Source organism: Trichosurus vulpecula, chromosome 6 (assembly GCF_011100635.1).
Source record: "Trichosurus vulpecula isolate mTriVul1 chromosome 6, mTriVul1.pri, whole genome shotgun sequence".
Classification (NCBI taxonomy): Eukaryota; Metazoa; Chordata; class Mammalia; order Diprotodontia; family Phalangeridae; genus Trichosurus; species Trichosurus vulpecula.
In genome coordinates this window covers 6,119,913-6,135,209 of record NC_050578.1, presented here as the reverse complement: position 1 = coordinate 6,135,209, position 15,297 = coordinate 6,119,913, and the positions used below count along the sequence as shown (strand labels likewise).

General features: G+C 45.7%; 1 protein-coding gene across 1 annotated transcript in view; it reads right to left on the bottom strand.

Moving 5' to 3' along the window:
- SYNPO2 (synaptopodin 2) overlaps nt 1–12,056 on the bottom strand; it is a 206,278-nt gene extending 194,222 nt beyond the window's left edge. Inside the window, exon 1 of the mRNA XM_036763192.1 lies at nt 11,896–12,056. Within this exon, the coding sequence (XP_036619087.1) occupies nt 11,896–12,000 (105 nt within the window). The 5' untranslated portion in view covers nt 12,001–12,056. The remainder of the gene's footprint in view (nt 1–11,895) is intronic.
- Nucleotides 12,057–15,297: the final 3,241 nt, after the last annotated feature.

Here is a 15,297-nt window from a genome sequence, read left to right as displayed (position 1 = left end):
GAGGTTCAAGCCTTGCCTTGTAACAGACACTGGTTGTATGACCTTGGATGAGTCACTTGACATTTCAGTATCTCTAAGGAATAAGTTTCTGCAGCAGGTACTGGTTAGCGTTTGCAGGGGGAGTTCTTCTGCCAATGAAATCACCCATCCAATCCACTTCCTATAGCACATTTTCATTAAAGTTTTCTTGAAATGCATTTTTGTTATACAGAGTGTTAATTGTATTTCTAAGCTGGGTAGGAATTAATGTGAAAAAGTATTCTGTATTTACTTATATGTAAAGAAAGGCAAATGTGATAGCATAGCCAGGCTCCAGGTCCCCCTGTGGCATGTACTGGCTGTATGACCCTGAGTAAGTCACTTGCCCTCTCAGTGCTCTAGGCAACTCTCTAAGACCCTAAGTGGGAGAGAAGGTGCCAGCCTGCATTGGTAGATGGGCTTTCCTCCCCAGAAATTCCCTACCCAATGAAATCACAGATCCAGCCTCTACACCCTAACCCTCCAAGAGGATATACTGTGACACCTTCCCTGCGCCCTGCAGCGTGTAAACTCCTTGAGGTTAGCAATGACTTCATTTGTGTTTTTGTGTCCTCACTGCCTGGCTGGCACATCGTAGGCTTTTGACAGATGCTTGAAGAATATCAAGTAATTGTAATACATTGCATTAAGGGATATATGGTGCTTTCTTTACAGAAACCCTATGAGATGGGTATAATGTGCATTTTTATCTTCATTTTACAGATGGGAACGGTGAGGCTGGGGACAGTTAAGAGGCGTGTCCACAGCCATGTAACTATTGTAACGGTTAGAGCCAGGATGCCGAAGCAAGTATCCTGACAGCCAGACAATCACGTGATCATCGGTCAAGGGCTGAAAGAGACTTAGAGATGGCCAAGTGCTACTCTCTAACTTCACATATGCAGAAACTGGGATATTAGCGAGATTAAGCCGCCCAGTCTGAAAGCCAGCGTCAGGAATGGAACTTGAACTCAGGCCGCTAGGGGGCGCCATAGTGCACAGAGCTCTGGGCTGGAGGAGGGAAGACCTGAGTTCAAATCCAGACTCAGACGTTTACTAGCTGTGTGATGCCAGCCGAGTCACTTGACCTCTACCCGCCTCAGTTTCTTCAACTGTAAAATGAGGTAATGATACTGCGCCCTTCTCTTCAGGACCAAAAGAGATGAGATTTGTAAAGGGCTTAGCACCCAGTAGGCCTTATGTAAATGCTAGCTATTATCATTCAAGCATTTCGCAGACTTTAAAGGGCTGTGTAAGTTCAAGTTACTGTCGCTGGTAACAGCTCACTGCAGAGTGTGGCGCCATAGCAGATTTCCTGCTTTGGATCGTACTTAGACGTGTTCCAAGGTCTCCTGCGCCTCTGAAATTCAATGACTTTGTGCACGCTCATTCCTGTGAGTTAATAAGTTGGTGAGAAAATGAATAATAACTCAAAGTCCAAGAGTTCTGCCCTCACGCCATATCCCAGCAACACGAGCACGTGACTTGCCCAGGGTCCCACAGTCACTGAGTGTCAGACAGAGCTAGGATTCCACCTCCATCCTCCTGATGCCTCCAGGTCCAGGAAGATTCCCTGCTCAGTTCCAGATCCAAGTGTAGACAAGGATCATGGGAAGCGGAGGAGGAGAGCCTACGAAGGCCCAAGAAGAACAGCCAGGCTTTGTTACATAACCTTAGACATAGTATCTCTCTTGGAAAACCCCTCAAGGAGCAGCTTTCTCTGTGCTCCCTTAACCACTTGGCTTTGAGGAGGCCCCTTCATAACAACATCTGACTTCCATCTCAGTAGAGCAGGCCAGGGTCCAACCCAAAAGGACCCTGGGCAGGAATAAGGGTCCTATCTCCCTCCCGATCTGACAGCCCCTGATAAATGTCAGATGCAGTTTAAAGCCAGCTTCCCTGGCTGTGACTTTGGCCAGATCTGCATTTTCATAAGAAGAAAAGAATGGGAGATAAGCAGACCAAGAAAATGCCGAAGGTAACGAACATAATATTCTGGAAAATGTTCCCACTGGGAGGGAGCCTGTAATTGAAACATACACAAAAGATACGGTGTCCTTGAGTTTCTCTGAGGAGTTTTTAACTTCAGGCAGTCACTAACAATCCTCTCATGCTGTCAATATTTTTTCTTTGTAAAAATCCTCCCATTTGGTATTCTAAGGATCTTTTAAAGAATTGCACAAGCAGAGACGACAGCTGTGATTTCACCGGTCTGGAGAACACCCCAGTTGAGTGAATGCCTTCTCCCTATTCTGATCAGCACCTTCTCTACGACTTTGAGTTTCCCAACCCTGAGAGGTGAAGCAATTTTCCCAGGGTCACAAAGACAACCTGCAGCGGAGGCAATATTTGAACCCTTGTCTTCTGAACCATCCAAGGTCTCAAGTTGGATCAGTATGGGATCTCCACTCACAGATCACAGCCCCTTTCTCTCCTAGTTGTTGTTGTTCAGTTGTGTCTGACTCTTTATGACCCCATTTGGGATTTTGGGAGGAGAGAAGAGGAGAGGACAGGAGGGGAGGGGAGGGGGGGAGGGAAGGGGAAAGGAGGGGAGCGAACAGGAGGGGAGGGAAGAGGAGGGGAGGGAAGAGAAGGGGAGGGAGCTTCCTCCCCCCACCCATCATGTTCTGCAGGGACCAAGAATGGGGGAGTTCAGCAGGAGGAGAGCCACAGCAGCAAAGAAGCAGAAACCAGGGCCTGGGATGTACAGCCAGGCTTCCTGTAGCCGTGATGCCGCCTGGAGCTCACAACCACCGGCCCCAAGGAGAGGGTGCGGGAAGGCTCCGGGGTCACTCATTCACAATGAGCATTATATGGCATTGGAATATTGTTGTTCCAAATACTTGTTGAAAAGAGTAGGTGGGTCCCCTGCCAGGAGCTTGGAAACATTCCTGTTACAGGATTTTCCCTTGACGATCATAAACGGAGGGGGTTTGTCTACAACAACCTCACTTGTTAGTGTGCCAGAAGACAGCCTTAGAAACTGAAGGAAACACTCAGCCCCTCCTCCATCACTGTCTATAATAATGTGGAGAACATTAACACCATTTTAAAGAAGGCTGTAAGTTTCTTGTTTGCCAATGAGATAAACCAAACAGTGACTGCCAGGTGCCAGAGGTGGGTGGTCCTCGGAGCTTGGCCAGTAGCTGCCTCCCCCTCTGGGGCCTCTCCCTCAGTCTGGTGCATCCCTCTGACCCTCCAGTTGAGGAAGCGTCCAGACCAGCCAGCACGGCCTCTTCAAGCCGGGACCAGCCCGGGACACCTCTTTACCCCGACCCCCACTCGAGACCTTCCTTCCCTTCCCCATTCCCTTCCCCATTCTCTTTTGTGTTTTCTTCCCAGCTAGAAGGTTAGTTCCTCCAGGGAAGCGACTATGTTTCCTTTTGCTTCTATTTGTATCTGTAGCACTTGGAACAATACAATGCACGCAGTAAGAACTTAATAAACGCTTCCTCTATCCAGGGAGCGATCAAGTTCTGTCTAATCTATGTATAAAGTAGAATCTCTCTATACATATAGTTATCTCTATAGATATCTTTCTATTTATCTATGTCTATATAGAGATATAAACAGAAGGATAGATAGACAGGATGGCTGATAGGTAGATAGATAGATAGATAGATAGATAGATAGATAGATAGATAGATAGATGATGGATAGATGGATGGATGATGGATAGATGGATAGATAGGACAGATGGATAGAGAGATATGGATGATAGATAGATAGATAGATAGACAGACAGATTGATATGTATATAAGCACTGAACCTATGATTTTGTTGGTAAAAAGAGCCCCCAGGTGATTATACTCCCTCTACCAGTGTAGGTCAGACTCTCTGCAAGCTAGATTTTGAGAGTTTCCTGGGCCTCTAAGAGATGATAGGATCCCACAGCCAATGGGCAGAACTTGAACCCAGGTGTGCCTGGTTTTGCATGTGAGCTCTCTATCGACTGCACCATACAACCTCTCATATAAATAGACACTGAAAAAATATAAAGAGAATAAGTATAATACATTTTTATGTATCTATGAGGATAAATATGAAGAGAAAATTGGTGGGCTGAGTGAGTAGTGAGGAATAACAACCAGCCACCCTATTTGCAATGACATTCACTAGATATCAAAAGATCCAGAAAAGGGTACTTTGGGTATGATTTCTATTGGAGGATTTGGGGAGGCTTACGGAAAAGAATCACAGAATCCTACAGTTTCAGAACTGGAAGACCTGCTGCCCTCAAGGCTTCTTTTTGCCAAGCTAAACACCCCCAGGTACTTCAACTGCTCCTCCTACCACCTGAAGTTGGGACCCTTCACTATGCTGGTTTTTATCCCCTTGATTACTGCAGCTTATCAATATCCTTCCTGGAAACACAGGCCTGACCAAGTATGACCTTTCACAAAAGGTTCTCAGAAGAGACTGATGCAAAAGAATAGGTCCTGGAACAGCTCTGGGATCATCCATTCTAAGGAAGCAGGACCCAAAATATTGAAACAAGAAGGAAAAGGAAGAAAGTGCTTGACACAGCACTTAATAAGTAAATGCTCTCTCTCCCTCTCCCTCTCTCTCTCTCTCTCTCTCTCTCTCTCTCTCTCTCTCTCTCTCTCTGTCTCTCTCTCTCTCTCTCTTTCTGTCTCTCTGTCTCTCTCTCTCTCTCTCAATATCTAAATAGATTTTTCTGGAATAAATCCTAGTATGCGGATTGATGGAGTATTATCATTCCTTAAGAAATGAAAAATAGGAAGAATTCAAAGAAACATTGGAAGGCTCATACGAACTGAAGCAGAGTGAAGGATACTGAAGCAGAGTGAAGGATGCTGAACCAGGTACACACAATGACTACAATAATGGAAATGGAAACAATACTGAAAAGCCTCCAAGCTCAGTTTAATCGTAATAAGTAAGCTTAGTCCCAGAGAAGGGATGATGAAACACAATTTCCTCTCCTGTAAAGATATTCAGGGAGGTTCCTGGAGCAGGATGTAGAATCTGCTGCCAAGATCATTCCTTTGATCAGTTTTGATGAAGTATCTTTGTTTTTTTTTAATTTTATTATTTTATTAATTTAATTTTAATTTAATTATGGCCATAGGTCAGAAAATGACTGTTGTGTAAAAACAAAGACATCCCCAAATCTTTTTTACAAGGTGGAGGGTTTGGATTATGGGATCATAGATCTCAGGCTGGGATGCACCTCAGAGGTCATCTGGTCCAACCCCACTTCATCTTAGGGATGAGGAAACTGAAGCCTCAGCACTGAGTGTCAGAGGCAAGACTTGAACCCAGATTGTCTAGAACTAATGCTTCCTTTTCACACGAGCCCTAGAATACACTTGTAAATCCATGCATGCATACATGAATACACATACATACATGCATGCATACAGTTGTCATGGTTTGTGTTCTAAAATAGAAACCTAGTTTCAGAAAGTGCTTAAAAGTTCCACATGAAGTCCACACACACACACACACACACACACACACACACACACACACAAACACACACACACACATACACACACCCCAACCAATCAGGCATCTCTTTCCCCAAAGCGTGTCTACCCTGAAGTTTATGCCATCCTTGGCATGGTAGGAAAGGTGACTCCTTTCCTAAAAATCCTCCCAACTGTATTGTCTATCTTGCCTTTTTTACTCCCCTTAGGAATTGCTGCATCCCTGAGCTGGCTTTATTTGACACTCTTGGCTGCTGGCAGATGATGCAAAGTCCCCAATGTACTCATTGCAGGCCTTTGGGACGAATAACTTTGGGGAAGTAACATATTTGTTCAGAATGTCAAGGTCAAATCCGCATGATGGGTTTACTTATTGGAGCTTCCTGAAAAGAATGGTGGTCATTAATCTCCCCTCTGCCTCTTAGAATTCCTGCAGCCCTCAAAGATAGCTCAGGTGTCACCTCCTGCAATAAGCCTTGCCTGATCCCCCCAGCTATTATTAGCAGCCACTCCCTCTTGAGATTCCTTTGTATATACTTGTCCGTGCTCATGTTCTATCTGTCCAAGCCCAGGAGAAGGTAAGCACCTGGAGGGCAAAGTCCCACGATCAGACTAAGATTGTCATTCGGAAGGGTCCCTAGAGGAGTCTGATCATGCTGTATGGTCTCACTTTATAGATGAGGAAAGTTTTCATTTTTTTTATACCCAACATAGTAATTGCACGCAGCAGAGGGAAAATTGAATTTGTTTTCATGGAATTATCAATGTATCAACAAATGCTTATTAATGAAATTTAATTAATCTGATGTGCTGTTAAAGAGGATAATTCCTTTTGATTCCAATTTTGATTGGGGATTTTTGTTTATTATCAGGGAGGCTTTAATTGTGCTCATATGACAGGAGATGAATTTTGTGTGAACAAAGGCATCACCAAATCTTTTTTCAAAGGTGGAGGGGATGGATCACAGCGCTGGAGCTGAGGTAGACCTCAGAGATCATCTGGCCAAACTTCTTTGTGTTTAAGAATAAACACTTGGGAAGTTTGAAGGGTTGAGGAGGGAAACTGCTTGAATTACATTCACTGTATAAAATGGTACCAGGAGTAAACTGGCTGCAGACTTTCTACTTTCAGCCTACGTGTTGTTGGGAGAGGAAAAATAATTACGTTTTCAGAGTGTTAAAATACCTGCACACACAATGCACTGCTGCCACCGACCCCCAAGCTTGTCAGGTTCTCAACGTCCCCAGGCTTTTGTAGTAAGACCAAGGTCCACATTCTGTTCAGAGAAAGCCTTTCTATTCAAGTGGAAGTCCTTCAAAAGAGAGTTTTCCCATGAAAGTGCTGCTCAACCTTGACAAGGATGTACCCACAAGATGAATTCTCCTACTTGTGACTGTGCCTGATGAAATTCACCTAATGCCTGCAAAGCTGAAGAGCCTTTCTCTCGCTTAGCAGCTCCTCAAGTCAGAGCTGCTAAGTCCTGTCTCCTGACTCCACCCCATGGCCTCCAAGGTCCTGTCCAGCTATAATCTGTGATCCTATTCTCTATGACCCTGCAAATCTTACGACCCTGGGTTCACATGCCTGCGCTTCAATGATCTTTTGTCTCATGTTCCACCAGATCGACTGCCTGAAAAGACCCTAAAAGGCACCAGAGTCCCTGGAAGCCACAGAGAACCTGCTGGGTAGGGGTTGGGACTCTTGCAGTTTTCTCTTGGAAACAAAAACAAAGGGTTTCGTAAACAAACCTTGAACTCATTGGCTGACGAGAAGTTCTGTGGATATTAATATCAGGGACGGGTGATCCTCAAAAGGAGGGGATTTGGCAGCAGCAACTTGAGGCCACCAGATGAGTGGGATGCTTGCCTGAGTACATCTCCACAGGACTAGGCTCCAAGATGTTGCCAGGATAGAATTCACGGGGAGGCTTCAGGCCCTTGTGGGTGGGACCCAGACCAAGGAGCAGAAGATAAGTCTTTCTCAGTGGGTTCACTTTTTGTAGACTGTCATTATTCCCAGAAATTAGGAGAAGGGGGAAAATTCCTACAACTGGCTATTTCAGACCCCATGTGTGGTTTTGTTGCTCCCCTTCTTGGTCAAGTGTCTCCTGTTCCACTGGCCTGTTTCAAGGCCTACTGGGGCCCCAGAGCAGAAACAGAATGAGGGGCTTGTCCCCTGCTACTCTCCAGCATCGACTGAGCTATTCATCAGAAACCACTGGCCTCTGTAATACTGGAGGCTGGCACATTTGGCAAGGCTTTGAGCCAAACTCAGAAGCCCCCGCCCCAAACACATGTCTATATTGGTGAAGTGATTGTTACAGTATAAGCTCCTTTTGAGTAAGGACTGTTTCATTCACTGTCTTTGTACCCACAGTGCCTAGCCCAATGCCTGGCACATAGCAGGTAAGTGCTGATTTACTGAATGCTGTATATAGCACATGGTCTTTCCCCAATTTGGATAAAGTCAGTAATGGATGGGACTTGGTTCTAATAAGTTACTATGAGTCCTTTCAGTCCTTCTTACTCTGGGGTCCATTAAGTTATTATTTAAAAAAAAAATTTATAACTGCATTTCAATGTAATTGGCTTTCTTTGTAATCCTCTGTGTTTTACTTTATGTGCTTAAAACCATGATTCTGAGAAGGGCTACATAGCCTTCACCAGATGGCCAAAGCAGGCTAGGACAAAGAACAGGCTGAACCCTCAGACAAGATGGAAAGAAAATTTTGTGCCTGGGCAGAAAGTGGCTTCCTGGTATACTTATTCTCCATCATGCTAAGGAGGACATAGCTACAATCAGAGGATCATAGCTTAGGAGCTATGATCCAAGTCATAGAGTGGTAATGAAGGAAGAAGAAGAAGAAGAAGAAGAAGAAGAAGAAGAAGAAGAAGAAGAAGAAGAAGAAGAAGAAGAAGAAGAAGAAGAAGAAGAAGAAGAAGAGAGGGAAGGAAAGAAAGAAAGAGAAAGAAGAAGGGAGAAGGAGGAAGCAAAGGAGCAAAAGGAGGAAGGAGGAGGAAAAAAAAAGGAAGGCCACTGAAATGTTTTTAAAAATACACAAAGAACACATAAAAATTCAGGAAAAAGCATAGATAAGTAGGGCAGTTTTGAAAGTAACATGCTGAATTTATTACATCCTTTTTAAAAATAAAAAGCAGGCAACATGTAAGAAAGATTTATGGTTTAATATACAATCTATTTTTTGTCTTTCACTATGTATAGAGAAATGCTTCTATCTGTTTGTGTTTAAGTTCCTAAAAGAATTAAATAAGAAAACTTCTTGGAAAATAATAAATTTAAGGGTCGAGTTTGAGAAGTTGAATGGAAAGATAAATTAGAAATATAAAAATAGATGGTAAACAGAGGAGTATATTGTTCTCCTCCAACAATCAGAACGCCTGAGTCTCCTCAGCTTTCAGGCTACTGATTATGAATAAGCTGTACTGACACACACAGGATGACACAGGTTAGAGGCAAGCATGAGGAAAAGCCAAGCAGGCAATCATCTGTGTTGGATGGTTGTGGCCAAGGGCATGCTTTCTTGCTTGCATGGTGTGAGTAAGCACCCAGTGGCATACGACCTCTCCCCAGGATCCCCTCCTCACAGCCCCTTCTCCCACCTCTGTTCCATTTAACCAGCATGCATGGTGCCATGTTTGGACAACTATGCGGTGAGCTTACTCTTCTCAGACTGGCTCTATGCCAACCAATCACTGGATATTGGCAGCTGAGGGTAACTAGTGACCTCACCTGGCAGAGACAAGGTAGGGCACCTGAGCTACCCTCCCTTGGTTTATTCTGAGCCCTGTGAGAATGATTTTAGCAACCTCTGGTTACCAATGTTCACTTTGTATCTTTTATCACTGTGTGTCATTGTTCACTGGAAAAGGAAAATAAATGGTAGAAATGATATGGTCTAGGGGATGAAACACTGTATTTCTAGTCAGAAGTCCTGGTTTTGAATCCTGCCTCACCACTCGCTAGCACCTTATATGATCTTGGCTAATTCCTTTGCTTCCTCTTTTGTAAAATGGAACAGCTAGACCCACTGATCTGTGAGACCTTTCAGCTCTAGATCAATGGGATCCAAAGTGGGGTCCTCCACCCGCAGTGGGGCATCTGTGGCGTGGTCCAGTGGGGTGTGACGTGACCTAATGGGCATTCAGATGGAAGGTGGGAAGATGAATAACGCTCCAACCCTGACACAAGAGCTTTGGGGGGTGGGTGGGACTCATCTCCACGCAACCTCATTTTTCTACCCCCAACTTCACAATTGTCTTCCATCTTTCCCCAACAACGTTGCCCAGCCCCTGACCCCACCCCCAGCTGGCCTCCTCTCCTGGGCTAGTACCTGACATACCTGCCTCGGCTCTAGGCATCAACCCCTCAGACTGGTTACAACTTATGCCTAATTCTGGTTCTAGTATGAATCGGCGGTATAGGACTCAACTGAATGGCTGAAATATAACAAAAAAAAAAAAAAAGCTATACCACCAGCTGAGCAGCTAAAATCCCTCCACCATCACCCATACCCTGCCTTCCCAGATTGCCTCAGGGCTCTGGCAGGAGCTTCTGGGCAGGCCGTGGCCAGAGATTAAGACCGTTCCTTTTGGGTGGGACAGAGTGAGTCATGTAGGATGCTCAGGCACGGATGAACGGCATCACAGACCTCATTACACTATCCCCCCAACCCCACCCCAAACCTACTCCTCTTCCAAGCCATTCTTGACCCCAAATCGTCCTGACCCCACAATCCAATCCTTCCCCAAGTTTTACTATCCTATATCCTCAAGATTTCTCACATCTGTTCCCTTCTCTCAATTCACACAGCTACCACCCTCGTAAAGGGCCTGCCTGCACCTCGCTCCTGACCAACATATATCATTGCCTCCTCATGGTTCTGCCTGTCTCTAGTCAATATTCCACACAGCTGTAAAGTGATTATTCCTCAAGTACAGGTCTCATGAAGTCAGTCCCCAACTCGATAAACTCCCCATGGACTCAATAAATGACTCTCTAGGATCAAGCATTATTTCATCTTTATGTTATCCCTTATAAATGTATGTTTTGTATGTATAATGTATACATAATTACGTAATGTACACATTCATATAATGAACACAATTATTAGCACAGTAGTACGTGTACATAGTTTATAAATAAGTAAATATGCACACATTTGAGGTACAAATCAAAGTTTTTTTGCTGATAAGGGTATTGAAGCAAGAATTTTCCTAAAGTCTTGCTTATGTTAGATATTGGTTTAAAATTTCCACTAGGTGGCAGGATTCCACCATTATTTCTTAAGAGAGCTCGATGGCACAAGCACACCAAAGTTGTACTTTCTTCTTGCTGCCAGTTTTTACAAGGAAAAGGGAGAGGAGAGGGAGAGGCAGAGAGGGAGGAGACCATTACCAAGCATAGTGGGCTATCTGCCCCATACCGATGGTGGTAAAAAAAAAAAAATTAAAAATGCCAATAAGAAAGTATAATGAAGACTATTCTTTCCTATAGCAAAATGACTCCTACATTTTAAACAGAAGTTCATGCTTAATTATCCTAGTATAGCTGAAGCCTGGCTGTCCAAAAACAAGGCCACATAAGCTTGGGCATGAATAAACTCTCTTAGACTACCTTCTAATCTAAGAAGTGAACAATGCACATTTTACAAGCCAAAGATGAAACTCTTACATAATGAACTTTGAGTTACTTAAGATACCTTCCTTATAACATCTTGATCTCCTCTACGTATAGGGTGGCCCATAAGTCAGTGCAGTTCTACCCTGTAGAACAGAACAAACGAGCTATTTGCTAATGGATTTTGTGCCTATCAACATTAAAAGGACACTCTGTGACACAAGCATTGTGACATCTTGTCCCCAGTGCCCTGCCCTAAACTGGCCTATGGCTGACTGCTGAAGGATGGGTGCCACTCCAGGTATCTCCCAAGAGATCCCAGGTCACCCAGCTAATGGCTTATGTCCTACAGCAAAATCTTTTCTCCTTTGGGGACCTAGATGGTCCTGGTACTTGTCCAAGACTCAGCTGAACTGAGCTTCTGAACCTCAGAGTCCTAAACCCTCCCAAAGAGCTCAATGAGAAATGCCCCCAATCAGCCTCTCCCCGTCTCAGGTAGGGGAAATGCATTGATCTCAACTGTCGATTGTACCCACAACACACACCCATGTATGGGTGCATCTTTGTACATATGTCTGTACCTATGCATCCTGTCCTGCCGCTGTCTCAAGCAATCACAGGCATTGAGGACAGTAGCAGCCCAGCCCAGTCCAACAGCATCACCAGCTCTTAATCTACCCTTGAAAGATTCCAATGGCTGTGTCGGCGGGCATCTCCTTCTCTGCCCCAGGCCAGGGCTCCCCTGCCTACTTCCCTGCTCTTTCACAGGGTAGGGCGCTGCCTACCTTGGCCACTTGTAGAGGCTGGTTCTGCTCCTTGCCACCCTGCAGGCGGAAGCCCCAGGGTGCCCCTCCGGTCATGGAGATGCAGAGAAAGTCCCCCGTGCCCATGGTGCTCTACTCAGGGGGCCAACCAGCATGGAGAGCAAGAACAAGAGGCACCAGTCCCGGTGAGTGCCTGTGGAAATGTGCGCTGGCTTCAGCTTCAGGGCGGCTGCCAAAGAAGGATCAGCTGCGCAAGCAGGCATGGAGCGCCCTCCCTCCTCTCCCTCCCTCTTTCCTCTCCCTCTCTCTCTCTCTCTAAGTCCCTCCTCAACTGCCGCCCTCTCTGCTGTAGCTCATGAATATGTTTATGAGGGAGGAGAGAGGAGAGAGGAGAGAGGAGAGAGAGAGAGAGAGAGAGAGAGAGGAAGGAAGGGAGGGAGGGAGGAAGGAAGGAAGGAAGGAAGGAAGGAAAGAAGGAAGGAAGGAAAGAAGGAAGGAAGGAAGGAAGGAAGGAAGGAAGGAAGGAAGGAAGGAAGGAAGGAAGGAAGGAAGGAAGGAAGGAGGGAGGGAGGGAGGAAGGAAGGAAGAAAGAAACAGTTAGAGACACAGAAACAAGGAGAGAGGGAAGGCGCATCAGAGACATTAGAAGGTGAGGGGGTGGAGAGATAGAAGGAGAGACAGAAACACCAAGAGAGAGAGACAGACAGACAGACAGAGACAGAGAGATACAGAACACAGACACAGACACAGACAGACAGACAGACAGAAACTGGTACACAGAGAGAAAAAGACAAAAATAGTCCGAGTCCCTTGGCTCTCTTGATCTCATAAGGAAAAAGACTCGGTAACCCTAAAACGTACCCAGTCTGTCTAAACCTGGGATCTCCCACTTCTGTAGCATAGGTGGCATAGACAGGACCTTCACACTCCAGTTCACACTTTCTGTCCACTTAAAACATGCTCAGCACAAGCTGGGCAAATAGGACAGGGTTTGTACTTGTACTTCAGCCATGGCACTAAGTATGGGGAGGGGGAGCAGCATGGGACCATGGAAAGAACATTGACTTTAGAGTCAGAAAACCTTGGTCCAAATCTCCCCTCTGATGCTTACTGCCTGTGTGTCCTTGAGCATGTCACCTAGCTTCCTCAGGCCTCAGTTTCCTTATCTGTAGAATAAGTGAGTTGGATTGGATGGTCTTTGTGGTCACCACCAGCTCTAGATGGAGGGTTCTAAAGGGACCTAGTGCTAGGAACAGCTCATGCCTCCACGGGGTCAGGATTCCCAAAGCACCTTCCTTGAGAATGAGCAGGTGCAGGGTAAAAAGAATTAGGCTGGGAGTCAGGAGACCTGGATTCAAATCTTGACTCTACCACTTACTGTGTGTGACCTTGGGTAAGTCACTCCCTGTCAGGTTCCTGTACTGCCTCTGTACAAGGAAGATGGGTGAGATGAATGAGTGAACACAGAGCATTTATTAAATGTTTACTGGTGGGGGGATGGGGAAGGGGCACTGTGCCACAAGCTAAAGATAGAAAGAGAAAAGTCAGAAGGTCCCTGCTCTTGAGGAGCTCACATTTCAAGGGAGGGAGACATCACCCAGGGAAGGTTTCACCTGCAAGTCAGATGGAAGTCTCTTGGTTTTTAGGGGTCAGCATCAAAGCTGATGGTGCTATGTCTTCTTTAACGGCATTTCCCCTGATAGAATCATAGGAGTTCTTGATGTTGAACCATTGGACGGTGCCAAGGTCTCTGGTGGCAAGAACCTTCTTTTCTGGGTCTTCTGTAGGTGTGGATGCAGCCCCTGTGAGAGCAATGGCCAGGGGGCAGCCTCCCAGGGGCTGCTTCCTGGGATGATCACTGAGGGCCCTTGGGTTCAGGATCTGAGGGGAGACAGTGGCCAAGATGATAATGGTTTGACTTGCCTGGAGAAATAGCCTCTTGTCTGCCCTCAAGGTGCTTCAGATGCTTCTGTTAGGCAGATCTGCCTGTCCTGTGAGTGGCCAATTGATGGAGGCAGCTGGCCCCTTCTCCACAGGAGTTGCTTCCCTTAATAATGACTATGGGCTGGCGCTGTAGTGAGTGATGACAATCCCATGGCTCCAGTGCTCATCTGCCTGCTGGGAGCAGCTGGTCAGCAGTTATTGCTGTTAGGGATGGGAAGGTGAGCCTTTCTCCACCATGATTTGTTCCCTCATTGGTAGCTGCAGGCGTTGGGCTAGAAGAAGGTCTGGTGGGTTGGAAGATAAGGCTGTTGGGTTCAGGCGGCTGGACTTCCTCCAGGTCTGAGGGGAGGTGATGGTCAAGATGGTGGTGGTGGTAGTTTGCCTTGCCTGGCTTATGATGCCTTCTCTCTCTGTCTCTGTCCCTCTCTCTGTCTCTGTGTCTTTCTCTGTCTCTGTCCCTCTCTCTTCCTTCCTCCCTTCCTCTCTTCCTCCCCTCTCTTTCTCTCACTTCCCCTCCTTTTCTCCTTCTCTCCTTTTTCTCCCTGTCTCTGTCTCTTTCTATCTCTGCCTCTCTCTGTCTCCTCATTCTTTCTTCTCTCTCTCTCTCTCTCTCTCTCTCTCTCTCTCTCTCTCTCTCTCTCTCTCTCTCTCTCTCTCTCTTTCTCTCTCCCTCTCTCTGTCTCTCTCTCTCTCTCTCTTTCTCTCTCCCCTACTGTTTCAGGGCTTTCTCATGACCTCCAAGGTGCCTCTGAACCTATGATCCTATGAACAGTGCTCTCAGGTAAATACTAAGAGAAAGAACAACTCACATTCCAAGCTATGAAGAAGTTAATGGAAGTTGTGGAGGGATAAATTGAGACTCAGAGAGGTCCAATGACTTGAGCAGGGTCACATAACTGGTAAGGGATGGAGCAGGGATTACAACTCAGATTGCTCCTGCTCCAAATTCATCCCTCTTCATCCCCTGTACACCAAGGTAGTACATTATGAACTAATATGAAGAGGTAGAAAAAGAAGCATTTTTCCATATTTACAACTGCTATGGAGCATATGGAATCCCACAAGCAGGAAGGAAAGACTCTACCCTTCACCCCCAGCTTAAAATATATTTATGAGGGGGTGGAGAAAATGTGTCAGGGAGGGGGCTGTGCATCATCTCGGACCCATGACCACTCTATGGCTTAAGGTATTTGAAACTCAAAGAAGTGTTTCATTTTCCTTCCTTGCGTTTGATCTTTGGAAGACTGCCTAAAGTTACTTTTTTTCCTCATAAAAGGAATCAGCAGACACACTCATGAATAGCCACACATCAGAAGGTGGGTCTGAAACATGGCCAAGGTTCTGTGGGACTTTCACTCTGTGTACACACGATGGACCACTGTGGACTGGGCAAACAGGCCATTTTGATGTCCCAGTCACTCTGATTTTTCGTAAACCTTCATCCACATAAAATCTGACTTCATAAAGGAGAGCCAGGAA